Source organism: Protopterus annectens, chromosome 14.part0 (genome assembly GCF_019279795.1).
Source record: "Protopterus annectens isolate FY-2018-M chromosome 14.part0, PAN1.0, whole genome shotgun sequence".
NCBI lineage: Eukaryota > Metazoa > Chordata > Ceratodontiformes > Protopteridae > Protopterus > Protopterus annectens.
The window spans coordinates 387,508,625-387,526,950 of NC_056748.1; the positions used below are offsets into that span (position 1 = coordinate 387,508,625).

The 18,326-nt window shown below is 36.1% G+C and overlaps 1 protein-coding gene across 32 annotated transcripts in view; it reads left to right on the forward strand.

Annotated features, from left to right (window-relative positions):
- Window positions 1–18,326, forward strand: part of SORBS1 (sorbin and SH3 domain containing 1) — a 4,096,285-nt gene that overhangs the window by 3,415,364 nt on the left and 662,595 nt on the right. For 31 of the 32 annotated variants that reach the window (XM_044056121.1, XM_044056122.1, XM_044056123.1 and 28 more), the window contains one exon: window positions 11,896–11,925. The exons of the other annotated variant lie outside the window; for it this stretch is intronic. In XM_044056121.1, coding sequence (XP_043912056.1) covers window positions 11,896–11,925 — 30 coding nt within the window. The remainder of the gene's footprint in view (window positions 1–11,895; window positions 11,926–18,326) is intronic. 32 annotated transcript variants of the gene reach the window in all.

An 18,326-nucleotide genomic window follows, 5' to 3' on the forward strand; every position in this document is an offset into this window, starting at 1 on the left:
TAATAGAATCCTTTTTAATCCACACACCTAAATACTTCATCTTTTCATGTCCTCATAAATTTGGGTATAACTGAATGAATTAATGTGTGGGTACATAGTTTTTCACTGTAGCTTTTATTTTATCTTCATTAATTTTATATCCTGAAAAGACTTGAAACTGCCTCAGAACGTTCCACAATACCAAAATGTCCATTTTCAGATTTATCAAGTTTGAATAATATGCTCTGCAAATAAAGCTAACTTTTCATGATTACCATGCCATTTATATTGTTGAATATGTGAGCCCCTTATTTTATTTGTTAGTGGCTATAAATAACACATGGGAAAGATGACACCCCAGCCTAGTTTCTTTGTATGAACACAGCTTGTCAATGAGGAGGCCACCAAATGTAATCTTCCTAATTAACTATATTATTCTATCAGGAAACCCAAGTGGTTCCATTTCCTACTCATAAAGTCCCATCTAATTCGATCAAATGCTTTTTTTCTGCATCAAACCCACCTACAATAGTGGTATTTTCTTGCATTCTGCTTCTCTCCGAATCAGCATATTTCTATTAATGTTGTCAAATGTTGTGTCCCCTCCTCAAAACCATATTGATCCATAGCTACCAATTTTGGCACAACCTTTGCCATTCTTTTAGCTAACATAGATTCTAAATGCTTTATAATCATGGTTTAAAATTGAAATGTATCCATTTGAAGCTGTGTCTGAAGGAACTTTGCCCACTTTGTGTAATACAGCCACCACAGTTTTCTTCCAAGATTTTGGCACTTCCCACATGTTTTAAAATACTGTTAAACAAAGCCTTCCAGATCTTCATCACTTTTCCCTCCTAATGTCCAAGTTTCCCCAGAAATACAGTGTGTTCATGGAGACTTCCCTGTTGGTTGATTTATACATCAGCATTTTTATCTCATTTCATCCTATCGTAACTATTAATACCCTGTAGGATTTCTTATCATCAGCTGCGTAAGTTTTGTGACAACCCTTTTTGCTTTCTTTTGCCGTAGTTGTTGTACTAAAAGCTTTTGCGCAGTGGAGTTATCAAAAATGTTTTCTCTTTCTAAACTTATGCATATTTTCCAAATATTCCCTTATTTTCTATAATTCTACATTTGCTCCTTTTCTTGTTTGATGATTCCTCGTATTCTGCAATACTTTACCCTTTGTCAACCCGCTAAATAATTGGTATTACTTCTTTCCCGTATATCTTTTTCTTTTATTTCTGTCCTGTTTTAAAACTCCATTTTCATTTTATGCTGCTCACTAGATATCCATTCTGAAGAAATTTCTGTCTTTCGTAATAGCTTTCAAATCATTTCCACTACCCATTCCTTAAACTCCTCTTTTTTTTAACAGGTAAGTATTTATTTTTATTTATTTACATTTGTTGACTAGGAGTGTCCGACTGGACATAGGTCCATTTTCAGCAGAGGCCCCTGGAGAAAAGCTCCACAGTTAAAATAAACAGACAGTAGTTACATTGGATTACATAGCGATTAACAATTTAACATAGCAATTAATTACAAATATATTTACAGATGAAGAACATAGTACATCAGTAGACAACTAGAATCTTTATCTGCAAAGTACATAACAGACATTAACAAATGTTACAGTAAGAAGTTCATGCTGTATAATAAGTACTAGGCTTATGAGCATCTGAGCTTGCTATAATCAAGGTAGTTAGTGGGGTGGAAAGAAAGTTAGTGGTTGGATGGGGTGGGTGATATTAGAGTGGGAGTTGCAAGGGCATAGCCAGCATGTTTTTAGGTGCACTTTTAGTAAAGTTTTGAAGTGGGTGCATGATGGTACAGAGGTAATTGTGGGTGGGAGGGAGTTCCATAATTTGGCTATGGCGCAAGAGATTAGTGCTTCACCAGCATCGTTATTGGTTTTAGTGATCTGCAAGAGATTTTTTGTTGCTGGATCTTAGTGGTCTGGTGGTGCGATAGGGCTGGAGTAGATTCTGGAGGGATGGGACATTTAGTGGATGGTTTACTAGTTTGTGGACGAGTGATAGTTGATACCATTGAAGGAGGTGAGGGAGTTCAAACCAGCCCAGTTCAGCAAGTGAGAGACAGTGGTGACTACGGTAGGATGCCCCTGTGGAGAATTTGTCGATTTTGTTGTAGCAGGTCTCTAGCTTGTTTAGATCGCATTGCCTTAGGTTGGTATATATTGGAGAGGCATAAAATAGGTTGGAGATAAGGTGGGAATTTGCTATTGAAATCTTTGCTGCTTTGGTGAGAAGTTGCTTATTTCTGTATAATGCACCTAGTTTTTTGTGGACTCTTTTTATGGTCATGGATATGTGAATGTCAGATTTTAGTTTATTGTCTCTTTCCACTCTTAGCAATTTGGTGTGTTCAGTTGGGTATATAGTGGTGTTGTCTTTTACTGTGATGTTAAAGTGAGAGTTATTTTGAGTATGTTTGGTGGGTTGGAAGATGAGTAGTTTAGTTTTGTTTGGGTTGAGTATTAATTGGGGATCGGATAACCAAGTTTCAACAGAGGAAAAGGCTTCCTGTGTGACTTTTTGCAGTTTGGGTAGGGACTGGGCTGAACAGATGATGGTCGAGTCATCTGCGTATTGTATTAGTGTGCCATGTTTGGTGACAGAGGCTAGATTATTGGTGAAAACAGAGAAGAGTAGGGGTCCAAGGATGGATCCTTGAGAAACCCCTCTGGAGACAGGTAGTTGGGGAGATATGTCATTCTGCCATAAAATGCATTGTTGGTGGTCAGACAGGTAACTCTGAAACCAGTTGGTGACTGATTGAGAGAAGGATAGGTTATTGAGGACAGAGATGAGTTGTTTGTGTGGGACCATGTCAAATGCTTTAGATTGGTCTAGGAAAGTAGCAGAGGAGAGATAGCCATTGTTTATATGCTGAAGGATAGTATTAGTAAGGGAGAGTAAGGCAGTGGTGGTGCTATGGTTTGGTCGGAAACCATGCTGAGTACTGGAAAGGAGGTTGTTAGTAAGGAGGTAGTCTGAGATCTGAGAATGTATGCATCTCTCTAATATTTTGGAGAGTGGAGAGAGAATAACTATGGGGCGGTAATTGGTTAGTTCTGTGGAGGGGCCGCCTTTGTGGAGGGGAATTATATTTGATACTTTCCACAGTGTGGGAATGTAACTTTCTGACAGAGATCAGTTAATCAAGACGGATACTGGGTAGTAAAACAAAAACAAACGTAAAACAGCGACCACCAGGAATAAAATCCAATCTTTACTAACTAAAGTCCAGCGGCCGCCGACAAGCAAAGTGCTTGCCTTTCTTCAAAGGAAGGACAACAAGCAACAAGTTTCAACTATATTAATATAATTTCAATCAATCAATAATATAATTTAAATTATAAATAGTTAATTTAAAAAAAACTGGAGAAGAACAGCCTGCATCAAAACACACAAAGTACAAAAGAAACAAGTGCTATAAACTAAGATGTTAAAAACACCAAATAACATAGAGACCTAAGTTTAATATAACAAAAATTAACTAATCAAAATCTAAAAAATAAAAAAGTGAGAAAATGAAAAAAAAAAAATAAAAAAAAAAAAGAAATCACAATAATATTATCTATTAATAATTACATTTAATTTATTTTTTTTTTCAAATAAAAGCGCTTAATTGAGGCAGGATATCTGTAGGACCAGGATATCTGTAAGCCAGACTGTCCTCATTCTTCTAATTGCTTCCCTAACCTTAATTCTTCTCTCTTCTCTCTGGTCTATAGGTATATGGTCTGGTCTATAAATTTTAAACTATGATTGGGGTTAAACACTGATGCACACTAGTAATTTAATTTTTTTTATTTTTTATTTTAATGGCATATGGCATCCTCAGATTCTTCTCACTCATTTTCAACCCTTACACTACACCCATTAGATAGATGTTTGGGAGAGTGAGCTGAGAGGGAGGTGTTATGGGAGTTAATACTGTTCACAACTATGGCTTTAACAACATTTCAATATGGCTTTAACCACCTCATTTTTTCAAATTTTCCAAGGGATGAATAAATTTAAGGGGGGGAAACCAGACAAGGGGTGGTTGGTGTTTATGCTGATTATGAGTGGCCAATGCAAGATGCATGAAGTTCTAAAAAGTATGACCTGAGTTCTAGATCTGAAGTCAATAGTCAATAGTGCTTATGAGTTGAACAGAGCTTATATTGAGGACCCGTTTATTGAGAATGAAGACTGACCTGATGATAACTTTTATTTAACATCAATTCCTAAATTTTCATGCGGGTATTCCCTAAAACAAATACAATAATTGATTGACAATCCTCCATTGGTTAATACAAGGATAATAGGGGGTTAAACAATATACATGGCAATTTGATTGATTACATGTTCTGAAAAGAAACTGATTCTGAGGCAGGAAATGTAAGGATCATGGTCATATCAGGCGTTGAAAAGGGCGGCCACAGACAGAATTTTATCACATTATCACACAAGGATAAAGGATCTATACAGTAGTGACACCCAAAGACACAGTTTTAGATGGGTTGAATTTCATACGAAGAAATACAATGCTTCAAATATTGAGATAGATTTTGTAACAACAATTCTGTGATCTCTGGTGTTGTCTTACAATTTCTTTATTGTTTGTGATGATTTTTTTAAAACAAAAGTAGGCGTGAGGTTGGGGTCCCAAGTAGGTTGTATTATGATGGGTCTTTGTTGGTGTATAGGTGGGTTATCATCCTATTATGGCCAAATTCTTTATATTTAAAAAATATATATTATATTATTTTTTTATTTATATATTTTATATCTATTAAAAAGAATCTTACGCTATATTTCGCTTCTATTAAACTACTTTAATTTAACTAATTTACATATTTTACACACTTTCTCCAAAAGAACTGCAAAGTATATGGTACTAAATTTTTTTTTAAGCATTGTCTTTAAGCACAATTGTTTGCACATAAAACGAATTCATTTCTAAAATTTATTACCAATTTATCTTGTTGTTACCCTCAACCAAACGAACACTGGTCATGATTTCTTTGGGTGACGTTTTGAATGACATGATTGATTACTCTATGAACGATGTTTTACGATGATAAATCTTATAACATTTTGAATCAAAGGGTTTCCCTGACAGTATGTTATGTTGATTGATTCAGTAAGTGAATGAACTAAATTCAAGTGTTAAGGTAGGTGAAACCTATTGTTCACACTGTTGCCCTATATAACTGTGTAAATAAACAACATAATATGCACACCCACATTCACAATCACATTTATAAATGGTAAATATATTGGTGATTTTTGATGCACTAATTGAGCTATTTATTGATGTATATTATAATTTAGCTTCAGCTTCCTTTGCTGAGCATGCTGATGCATTAACTGAGACTTCCTTATTATGATTCTTTTTGAGTTGTGAATTATTTTATTATTATATTTGCAAGTTAATTATTTTAAAATATTCAAAATGTAAAAATTGAAAAATATTTATTATAAGGATATTAATTTACCCCCTGGTTTATAAGAAAAAGAAAACATGAAAAATATTTTATTTGAAAAAAATAGGTGGAAGGAATGGTAATTACCAGAGGCAAACATGCTAAATATTTTGGAAGCAAACTAGATTATATTGAAGTACACACACTTTAGCATAAATAAGATAGTTGCAAGATTTGTGATTAATTGATATATAGTGAGTAATATATGATATACCTCTATAGATATAATATAATACACACTAATCTATATAGGTATGAGAATAGAAGGTAACATATGCTATGAGAGATTAAAATAGGAATGAACATATACCATGTACTGTGAATGTCCAGAGATAGTTTTCTCGTGACATACATATGTAATAAATTATAAATCATTAATTATGAGCCTAGCCCATAATCCAAGAAGATATCCTGTTAAGAGTAAAAATTACAGAGAATTGAGTATATAGATATGACAGAAACCTACCTGACTGAGAGCTGTACAATTATTCCTAAAATTGTTAATAGATATTACATTATGACTAGATATTTATCTATTGATTAAATTTTTTACATTCTTATATTTTATTTCATTTTTTTTTCTTTTGTATTTTCTTTTTTTTCTCATTTTTTTTTTTCATTTTATTCTAAATTTTTTTTGATTTAGTTTCTTATTTATTTTTTTTTTCTTTATTTATGTATTTTACCATTTTTTTTTGTTTTATTTGTTGTAGTTTATTGCACTGTTTCTAATTTGTACTTGATGTTGGTTGTTATTTAGTTAATTATATTTTAGTTTTTTAAAAATTGTTAACTTGTTTATTTGTAAATTTGATTGTTTTTTTATAATACATTTTCTATTTGTTTTAAAAAAACTTGTTGTGTGTTAGTTAGGATATTTGTTTTATTGTATTTATGTTGTTTTACGCTTTGTTTGATGAATTTTGGTGTTGGATACTGGGTAGGCCAGAGAATCAGCTGCGATTTGTAGGTATTCACTTGGGAGGTTGTCTGCTGCTAATTTGGTGGGCTTAAGTTTAGTTAAGAGTTTTTTTATGTTGGTGGTAGGTACAGGAGAAAAAGGGAAGGCAGTGGGGAGATTACTAGTTGAAGGTGTGAGTTGGAGGGGAGGGGAGTTGTGTTGTTTAGCTGGTGATAGTATGGTTTGTGTGAAGTGTGTGTTGAATGAGGTAGTAATATTTTTGGAGGAGTGAGGGATGTTAGGAGGAGGGGTACTGACTTTACCTGGGTGGAGGATGGAGTTTATGGAGGACCAGAATTGTTTGGGGCTGTGTTGGGAATAGTCTAGGGCAGACTGGTAGTATTGGAATTTGTCCTGTTTTATTAGCTTTTTAACTCTATTGCATAGTTCTAGGAATTTCTGTCTAGTTGAGGGGGTTTTGGTTTTGTGCCAGTGCTCCCAGGCCTTATCCCCATTTTTCATTTCTGATTTAGTGGTTTTCTATGGGGAGGGTTGTGCTTTCGTTCTGGAAAGTCTTATGGGGGCATGGTAATTAAGGATGCTCAGGAAGGTAGTATTAAAAGATTCAACTGCGTCATCATGACTGAGGTATTTTAGGGGATGCCAGTTACACTCTTTGAGGGATGAGATGAATGTGAGTGGGTTAAAGGTTAGTTTTTTACGTATTTGACGGTAGATGACAGGTTTAGCTTGGTATAGGTATTTTTTGAGTAAGAATGTTGGGGAGTGATCACTGAGGCTATCTGATAAGCTGCCTGTTATATATGACTGGGGGCTCTTACTGAGTAGTATCCAGTCCAGGGTAGTGTGCTTGCTAGAGTTTTTATTTATCCTGGTTGGCGACTGGACTGGTTGGGTGAAGCCATGAAGGTTTATATGATGGGTTGGATTGTTGCCAGAACAGGATTGCCAGTCAATATTGAAATCACCTAAAATTATAGTTTCTTGGGGGAGATGGTGGGTAGACCAGCTGAGGAGGTTTTCTAGTGGAGAGATGTTTTGGCCAGGTGGGAAGTAGCATCTAATATGTTGATGGTTTTGTTTTGGTTTATTTTGAGGTTGGTATATATTATTTCTTCATTGCCTATTTTTGGAGCTGAAGATTTTAAGATCTGGATGTTTAGATGCTGTTTAAATATTATAGCTACACCACCTCCTTTCTTGTTTAGCCAGTCTACTCCTAGTATGCCGTAACCGGTAGGGAGTATTTGCTCACTGGTAATGTGAGGTTTTATCCAGGTTTCTGTCAGGATGACTATATCTGTGGAGTACAAATCTATGGTGGCATGGAGTTCATGGACTTTGTTGGATATACTTCTAATATTTAGGCTTAGTAGCAGGAAGTCACTTGGCTTTCTATTGGCTGTGATATGGGAGAAGTTGTGGTTTCTAGTCTGATTATGAGGACTGGGGTTGGAGATGGTAGGGCCACGGTTGGGGTGGATGTCTCCACTTAGGGCTAGTTTTGATATGCATGAGGTTATTAGTTTTTTCAGTTTTTGAATGTGTTTGTTTATTAGGGAAACTTTATGATTGTGCTCTGTGGGTAATAGGTATGGTGGGACGGTTACTATGTCAAGTTGTAGGGATGCTTTATGTTTGAGTAAGTAGGAAAACGTGATTTGACTTACAGTTACACTGCATTTTTTATTAACACATGATTTATAATAGTTATTGGATGTATGTCAAAACTTTCAATTGTGAAATATAACTTCTCTTCAGTCTATCCATTCTAGCCAAATTATTGTATCTTGTGGAATTATATGTCAATTCTTAGTTCCTGCTACTGAATTCAAGTCTTATATATATATATATATATATATATATATATATATATACATATATGTATATATATATATATATATATATATACACACACACACACACACACATACATATATATATATATATATATATATATATATATATATATATATGTTGAAGTCTATCTTCCTTTTGTTATATTTTCCATTTTAGGTCCACCAATACATCCTCAGTATTGCACATCAGTTCCAGTCCCTGCCCATAAATAATATTCATGCTGAAAGCTGATTATTTCTCCCACATTTTTTAAGCTATACAGTCAGTTTATGGTGTAATATAAGTATATACCAGCAAAATCCTCGTGTCTTGCCAGTAGTCCCTTACTACCACAAATGTACCATTATTGTCAATATTATTATTCCTTTTTTCCTCATTGACTCTGATAAAATCCTTCAGCTATATCTTTCCACCATAGCCCTCTTTCCTAAAATAAATTCTGTAAGTCAACCTTTCCATAGCTTCATTAAAAATAAATAAGCCACTCATTGTATGTTCTTCATTTGCCTTTTTAACTTATGTTCAATGCAGGATTTCCAGTAATCCTGATATATGAAAAACAGTATCTGTCTTTAATGCAAGTTGCAGTCCATTTTTTATCTTGACTAATACATAATGCAGAAACAGTACAAATTCATACAAAAGTGCTAAAGGATGGATTGTCTTTAGCACCCAAGAAATTGTTATAGACCACACCTACTCTCTCCTTGATGCTTTTATCATGTATGAGATGTTACAGACCACACCCACTCACTCCCAGATGCTTTTTTGGTGCATGAGACTAATGCAGACCAGCCCTTCCAACTCCCAGATGTTTTTTGTGTACGGAACTGTTGTGCACCTTACCCACCCACACCTTATTGTTTTATGTTGTACGGCTGTGATGCACACTTCACCCACCTATTCCTGGATGCTTTTGTGATGTATGAAGCTGCTGCAGTTCAAACTCACTCGCTCACAGTATTTGTATGATGTATGAGACAATGCAAACCACATCCACTCACTTTGGATCCTTTTATGATATGTCAGACTGGTGCAGACAACACCCACCCACTCATAGATGCTTTTATGGTATATGAGACTAGTGCAGATCACACCCATCCACTCTTTGATGATTTCATGATGCATGAGTCTAGTGCAAACCACACCCCACCCACTCGCAGATACCTTTATGCTGTATAAAACTGGGCTAGATCACACCTGCCCTCTCTTGGATGCTTGTATGCTGTATGGCAGTGGTGCAGACTACACCCATGTACTCCTGAATAATTTTTTTGTATATGAGGCTGATGAAGATGACACTTGCTCATTTTCATTACTTTTTTGATATACAGGAAGATGGATACCATGCCTGCTCACTGCAGATTCTTTGGTAGAGTATGAGACTGGTGTAGACCACACCTGTCCACACCTGATGTGTTTATGAAGTGTGATGTTGGGGCAGACCTCACCACTCCCTCCCTCCTTGATGCTTTTATGGTGTATGAGTCTAGTGCAGCCCCATGCATGACGTGCCTGGATGTTGTTATGGTATACAAGACTGGTATGGACTTCATCCCACCCACTCCTGAATGCTTTTATGAAGTATGAATCAGGTATTGACCTCACCTGTCCCTGTTCCTTTTATGGAGTATGAGATTAGTGTGGATCACACCAAGCCCACTCCTGAATGTTTTTATGGTGTACAAGTCTAGCGCAGACCACACTGCACCCACTGTAAGATGCTTTTGTACACTCCCAAATCCCTTTATGGTATATGAGACTGGTGAGCACTGTACCCACTCCTATCACTCTTAGATTTTTTTTTTCATGTGTAAGACTGGTGCATCCCACTTCCACCCACTCCCGGATGTTTCTAAGATGAATGATGTTGGCGTGGACTTCACCCACCCACTCTGAGATGCTTTTATGATTTATAACACTTGCAGTTTTTATCTCCTAATGCATTTATGATGTATGAGGCTGGTGTGTACCTCACTCCATCACTCTCCCTGAAGCTTTTATGGTGAATTAGACTAGTGGGGTCCATACCTCACCCCCTCCTGCATGTTTTTCTAGTGTGTGAGACTGGTGTGGACCTCATGTGGATGATGACCAGCTAGTGATGCCCATACAAGATGTGCACCTTTGCTTGTACTAGAGAGAGGTCTCTTGGACTTGGGGATAACTAATGGAATGATGCCTGAGCAGAGGGAGAGTAAATGTCTTGTTTTAATTCAGCTGTACATTGAGATCGAAAGTAGAGCTCTTTAGGTTAACAAATATAATCACTGTTAGAAAGTCACTTGATTGTGATTGTTCTTGCTTCTTCCAGTTTTCCAGAGGTAAACGTTGCACAAAGGCACTATTGTTTTGCTGTCGAGTCAGTCATATCACCGCTTCAAAATATGCTTTTTAAAGTAGAGCATAACCTCTCTCTCCATAAACAGTAACGCAGTTCTTTTATTACTCCAGAAGGCAATAAAAGACTTTCAGTGCAGGTTTGACTTCTTTGTTCATTTATTATTCCTCCTCCATCCTTTCCAAAACAAGTGACTTCATTGTCAGAGAGATTGAAAATATTGGTCAGTTTGGAATACTGCAGTGCAAAAGTCACCTAATTTTCTGATGGTTTGCAGAACATGCAGATTTTCTGTGACAGTCTTTTCGAAATACACATTTGGAGATGGATGAATTTGCTTTCACACATGGCAGGCATTAAATGGAAATATATTATTCGGTCATAGTTGGTGCTGGAATAATAGCCATTGTAGTTCAGGATGGTTACTAAGGAACTCGTAACCACTGGGAGATGTGATTGTGTAGCACCTAATTACATTGCACTGAAGTGGGAACAGTTTAGAGGGAATCATTTAACTGTCATTTAACCTGTTAGTTCAGAGGCTGAATTTCTGTCTGTCTTACTGACACCCCACATTCAAAAAAGACTTTGGGACAATTTGCAGCTAGCTGAGAGGGTAAGAAAAATGTATCTCATTACCCATTTCCCTGGGATTGTTGTACTGAACCCTTCCAAAGATGAGTGGTGTAGATGCACTTTAAATTTCATAGCCTAGACAGGTTGTGTACATTTGAATCATTGTGCAAAAAGCCCTACCTTTAAATGGTGGAGAGGCATCACATTTCTCGAGTTTGAATTGTAATTCTTCATCAAACAATCTTGTTTCATCTGGTTACTGGCGTGTAACCTGCATCACCATTCAGGTAAGGCAAATCCATATTTGATATTCAAGACTAGGGTCAGAGAGCTGAGGCACCTGGATGTTGTCTGAATGATTAGATGAAGTCTAACCAGGAGAGTGTAATAATTAGCTGGCAGTTCTATTGCTGCCTGCAAGCTCTACCTTTCATAAATCACTGTTTGTTTTATCAGCAGTTTCTGTTCCCTAGAACTAAGCAAAGTAACCTTGCTTGTATTGCTTGCATTGTGAATTATTGAAAATCTGATTGTTTGAAAATTAGTTTTCATTAGGTGCTTGTACATACAAATATGTTTACATGTAGTTTTGGATAATATCAAAGTGCTTTTGAGGTGTGACACCTAAACAACAACCTAACTGTTAAGAGCACATGAAACACAAAGGCCACATGTTTCACCTGTTTTTTTGTTTTTGCCTTTTCACCACAGAACAGCAAAAACGGATTAGTAGTTTGGCAGGTATGAGCACAAAAAACGCTACTGTGCAAGCAGTTGCTGCTTTGGGTGAAGGTTTGGGATCACTATGATTCTGGCTGTACTGAATGGAATACAGTACCTTTAGCAACAGATCGGGCCTAGTTCCTGAGGCAGCATAATGTCTTCAGTGTTAAGTGTCTGGGAGCTGCAGTGCTTGATAACTTCACTGTCAAAATAAAAGGAGCATCACAAGATTTCAAAATGATAGCAGTGAAATAAATTTAGGAATGCTGCATCTAGATATGCAATATATCATCCAAATCATTGAGGACAGAGTCTGAAGTATGCATAAGACATGACTAAAAAGCATATGCATCCTAAATCCATACCTCTGTTTTTAACAGTAATAATTTTCATTTCACCTATAAGTTTTTTTTTTCTAATTGTGCTGGGATTTAAAAAGAATGTAAAATGCATTACTGTTGCATCTTTTGTGCGTCTTTATTATACTAAGGAGGTCTTTTTGGTTTACTCACTGGTGATGCCATTTGGACCTGTTTAATGTAGGTTAAGTATCTCCCAATTAGAGATGTGTACTGCACACATGTAGTAAAGGTACATTGTAAACTAGTTTGCGAACATGTGCATAAGAGTATGCCTTTAGCAAGATCTGATGTTATCTTACAGAACTGGTAAGCAAAGTGTGGGATATAATTTATGTGATGGACTAGAGCAAATTAAAAATCAGTGTCACCAAAACATTGTGGAAAACTGTAAGTAGCATAAAGGGCCTTATTAATTCTGCTACTATTTTTTGTGTTGTTTAGATAAGAGTTAATTAAATATAATTTGGTACAAAGCCAACTTGTTTGTCTTTTCGGCTTTTCCCGGTTAGTTTATGTAAAATAATGTCAGGAATAAATGTATTGCCCTACCCCATCCAACTTTCATATCTGTGTCATGCATCATTGCAGTCCACATAAAACAAAGTATGTTTTTCACATGAATTAACTTTTAATAAGTTTGACTGAACAGAGTACATTACTGATTCACTGAATTATAGTACTTTGAAATAAAAATAATAATAATGTATTATACAGTCAATATGTTGTTTTTGTTGAGAACAGGGAATACCAATACTTGGGTCTTGAAAATAAGGCTTGAAAACCTGCACTGGCATTCATCCCCAAGCTGGGAGTGCAGTGTGAATTTGTATATTGGTTCATACCAGAGATAGCTTAATGTAGTACAGTTCTGACACTTTCTTGTCAAAATAGCTGATGTAGTCAGCTCCATGGCACAGACAGCTATAGCCATGACTCTAGTTCATAAATCCTTAGTTTAAATAGCAAGCCCAGTCACTGTAGGGACCAGCTGTAGGTGCAGTGGGGTGACGAGATTAATAGGCCAGTGGCAACTCTTGTTCCTCTGAAAAGTGTAGGTTTTTGCATTTTATTGGGTACCCTCTTGTGGTGATGCAGTGGCTGCATATATGAAGATGAAGGCTTGGAGCAAATTGCCTCAATATCACAAGCATGAGAGCATGAATGTGGTATTTGTGCTGCTCTCCAAGTTAGAGATGGTTTAGGCCCCAGCCAGCATTTCTTTCCCTGCCTAAATAAAATAATGTTGCTTTGCACCTGTTCTAAGAAGGAACACAGTGGAGAGTTAGAGAAGGAGAAAAGAATAATGATTATCAAAAAAAGTTCTGTCTGAAGCCTGGAATTGTAGTATTTTTCTTAGCTGATAGTCTATGCTTTATCTGCTTTGCAAGCCAGAAAATTAAAAAAGCACCATGAAGCAAATCATTTTTAAACTAATTTCAATAAAGAAAAAAAAATCAGTTGCGACTCATTGTTGGTTCTGTTGAACAGTGCACTTTGTAAGTAGCATCTCTTTAAACTGAACTAAGTTTTGTATAGTGAAGTGAAAATGCATATATGGGGTGCAGATAAAATAGACACATAAAACTTGTACTGAAATTGTGCTATAAATATGTCTGAAAAGCTTGAGTCAGTGTATTCTAGTTGAGATACTGATTTGGAAGTAGAACCTGTACAAATGGGTCATTTTTTGTGAAATTTCCATCTTTCTTTTGAAGCATGCACAATAAGATAATTAGAATGAGAACAAAGATGGTACAGACTTGCATTGCTTCTGTGTACAGTGAGCTCAAACATGCATTATTAGCAAATGAGCCCTGATATATCCTTAAAGAAAGTGGAGTAAGACTGGTAGCATTTTATCACTGAGTGCTAATTACATACTATTAAGTGGCTTGAGTCTGAACATCAGGTGACATATAAAATAGGAAATGCACAGTCACACTCACACACACACACACACACACACACACACACACACACACACACACACACACACACAACTGTTCTTATTTTCTTGAGACACTGTTCAAGAAATGTTCTATTGTTACCATATCCTCTAGGTAGAATTATATCCTTACTAGGTGTGATCTCTCCTGATTTACTTTGCAGATTTTGTTTTAAACATAAAAAGTGATATTTCCTTCCCTGAAAGAGATTCTGTTCTTGAAATTTATATGACTTTAAAACTTGTTTTGATTGAAAATCTTAGTGTACAAGTGCAATTTTGCAAATCACATAGACTGATATTGAATTATAAAACATTATAAAATGCCCAGAGTGCAAAGTAGTATAACAAAATAACCACATTAACAATACTCAGAAACAAAATGCTGTGCTTTTTTTATCCAAACCTTAAGACTTTACAAAAAAATTATCTTTGCTTGACAGAAGTCTGAAAAATATTAGGCACTTATTCAGTTTAGCCTTTAGGAAAGCAATGAAATGGTGACAGATTATTCTAAAAATAAACTTGACTTTTATAAAAATAGAAATAAGAACCTTTGGGAGAAATGAGTTATAAGATCCCCAATTATACAGTAATTTAAAAATTGTAAATGGTTGATAAGTAATCATCATTACTTAATGATTGCTCTTATTAATGTGCTTTAATGGTGCCCATTTATTTCATGGAGTGAAATAGGCTGGATACCAGTTCTGTCAGTAACAGTCAGCCAAAAACTGCTGAAGGGAATGTGTTTCCTAAAAGCAGCCCTTTATCTTTGAGATCTTCACAATGTATACTGTTTCTCTGAGATGCAATGATCTTGGGCTTGATTATATTAAACAATGGGTCTGTGATGGGGGGGCTGCTCCCCCAAGATGAAAATGTTTCCTCTCTTCTCCATCAATACTATTCTTGGAGGACAACAGCACTTTTGGTGGGATATATCAAAGTGTCATTTAGTAAAAAAGCTTCATGGAAATGTCCCTAAAATCCCACTGATTTATAGTTACAAAGTAGTTCATTTAATCATATCTGAAATGACAGACGACATTTTCCCTTCCAGTGCAGAGCTGCTGCAAATTCAGTGATTGGTACTTTGATCATTGTTAGGTGTACCTTTCAAGGGTTATAGTAATTATAATGCCTTCTGGATAAATAACCTGCTTAAATTTAAAACAAGGTCATCTGTATTTCTCATCTTCACTCAATGTTAGGTAATAGTAATTGTGTATCATATGCTTGTTTTTCAAATAACCTGCTTAAACTTCAGTCAGAGTCACAGACGATCCTTATTTTGTCTGTTTTTAAAAACAAAATTCTAAGGCATGGCCTCAATAAGTAATATGAAACAAGTCTGGCAAACACTATGCCCATTTATGGCAGTTGACTGTGTTCTATCTATGTCTCTTAGTATGGTATGCAATACATGTCACTGCAGCGGTTAGCTATGTTCTCCCAGTGACTTATCAGGACAATATGTAGTAAATGTTACTGGGGCAGTTGACTATGTTCTCTCTGTGCCTTTTGGGTAGTCAGTGTGGTATGTAATAAATGCAGTTGCATATTTGAGTCTGCTAGATTTAATTTTGAACAGGTGACCCTGTATGTAGAACATCATAAAGTTCCATTCCTTTTTTTATAGGTAAATGTCCTACTTTACCATGAAAAACTATCACCAGCTAATCAGTAGTTGTAAGACTATACAGGTGTATTTTTTAAAGCTTAGAATGTATGTTTTCATCACTTGCCTTAAACATTCCTTAAGTTGATGGCCACATTTAATTGCTGTGTATACATTTACTGTTTCATTGATCCTAGCTCATAGAAAGAGAATGGTTCATCTATACTTTTCTGATAACTTTCAGTTTAATAATAGCAAAATTCATTTATTAGGAGATAAACTCAGTAAGTTTCAAGCCAAGATTGTTAAAATTTTCCAGTATTCATACTGGCCAAACAATCATTAGCATTTTATCCTTCTTATTTAAAACTTACTAACACCCATCTGTTTTAAATATTCAGGTGAATAAAAGGATACATGTTGTAGTACTATGTCCTGATAGCATGAATGCCCCTGTAAAATAAGTCTGTGTTCTCATTTCAGAAAAAAAGTATAAATCTGTATTCTATAAATAGTGATTCAGCACTTTCATAATGAGCTTGAAAACGTAGTGAACCAAAAACAAGAATAATGTGATATAGTAGCAAGTCTATGCGGTACAGGACCATGAACTGCATCATTGTTCTGTAGTTGGTATCAGCAGCAGTGACTAAATCAGAAGTGCCATCTTAACTGACATAAAGACGGATGAAGTGATGTGCAATATTATATGAGCCAGCACTTAATAAAAGGCATCATCAGAAAGCACTACCTTGAAGGTATAATGCAGCTATAGTAGTTGGAAACAAGTTTTATACAAAGCTGACATTGGGAAATGATTGGCTTCCTCATTTTGCTATAGGTACTGTGTTTCAGGACTGACTGATGCATGTTCCTCTGAATTTTTAAAAGCTCTGTCATTGACTGTCTTTTGGCTTTGTATGTTATTTTCTGCACTTGCATGCCTTATTTTTAGTCATTTAAGCTACTTTTCTTGGAAAAAAAACAACAGAGCCATAGAGACCACCCTGCGGAGTCTTGTTACATTTCACTAATGGCATGGTAAGTAAGAGCTTTAGGAATTTAGTTAAAGTGTTTGTTCATTGTGGTACTATTTTAGTTCTGCAGTTAGTGTTGTGCAGAAATACCGATGCTTCCCAGAGTAATACCAGCTTTTCATGTGACAACCTAAGGTACGCTGTGGACATATATCAGTACTGCACATTACTATAATACTTTATGTATAACATAGTAGCTGCTCAGAATAATTATCTTTAAAGTAGGATAGCCGTGGCTGCTATGATTGTACTTTGCTGGACAGTATTCTGTATTTTACAGTCATGGTCAGGCTTCTACCTAAACCAACAAAGGATGGGTGATGCTTAAGTCACTGGTTACCACTAGAGGCTGCCACTGTACCCAGAAAGTGGTGTGATACTGTAACTTATGCAGTCCTTCCCAGAGAGGTTCATTTCAGAGCACTAATCCCTCAAAAAAAAGATAAAATAGGGAGGAGTGGAAAAGCATGTGAGGATTAGAACACACAAAAATAGTGAGAAAGCAGCCAAGTAAGCATACTCCCAAATCCTTGTGAGTGGCTTCAAAAGGACTTCATTGCCATTTGCAGAATATACATGAACATCCAGCCAGTAAACATTGCAAACATTTGCCTCCTGTGAGGCAAATCAAGCTGGTGTCCAGTCCATTTCTGACACTTACTCCTAATTAAGCTACCCGCGGTGGTGGTGCTGCGGTAGCGTTGCCGCCTCACAGTAAGACGCTGTCCGGTTCGATTCTCAGCTAAAGCGTCTTCTGCGTGGAGACATGCGTGAATGGGCGTACCTTCGTTGAAGGTTGTGTGTCAGGGCTGGTAACTCGGCACGTAAAACTCAACTACCAATCATTAGCGGACTGGAGTTCCGCTGTGGCGACCCCTAACTGGGAAAAGCCGAAAGACACAAACTCCTGATTAAGCTAAGTAAATCTGTCCATCGAGAACATTTGCAGAGGTGCAGATATATCAATTACTATGTAAGCCTGTGCTGTCTTCCAGGAAATAGCTAGCTAGCCGATTACATTGTCTGGGATAATGCAACTAGTTACTAAAATTCGTATTTCACTTTGTGCTCGATTGGGCAACTTCCTATTAACTCTTACCATGGTAAGGTAAAGTATTTGTTTGGTACTGTTTGCAACCTTTCTTTCTGGCAATGATTTGGATTCATTAAAGTAACAATTATTTGTACAGTAATAAATACTGCCTTGTCAAAACATGTAATGTTCAAAACTACTGTTTCTAGAAGAAGCAGCATTTATTTTTGTGGCTGCTGTAAAAAATAAATGAATACATAGCCTTCTTTCAAAGCACTGTCAGTTTCAGAAACTCTCATTACTTATGTCCATCCCCTTACATGGGCTTACAAAAGATGTTATATGTTTATTTTTGTATTTATTATTCACAAAGGGGAAAGTACTTTAACTAAATAGCTTGGCAGAGTCTGCTTTGTGGAGT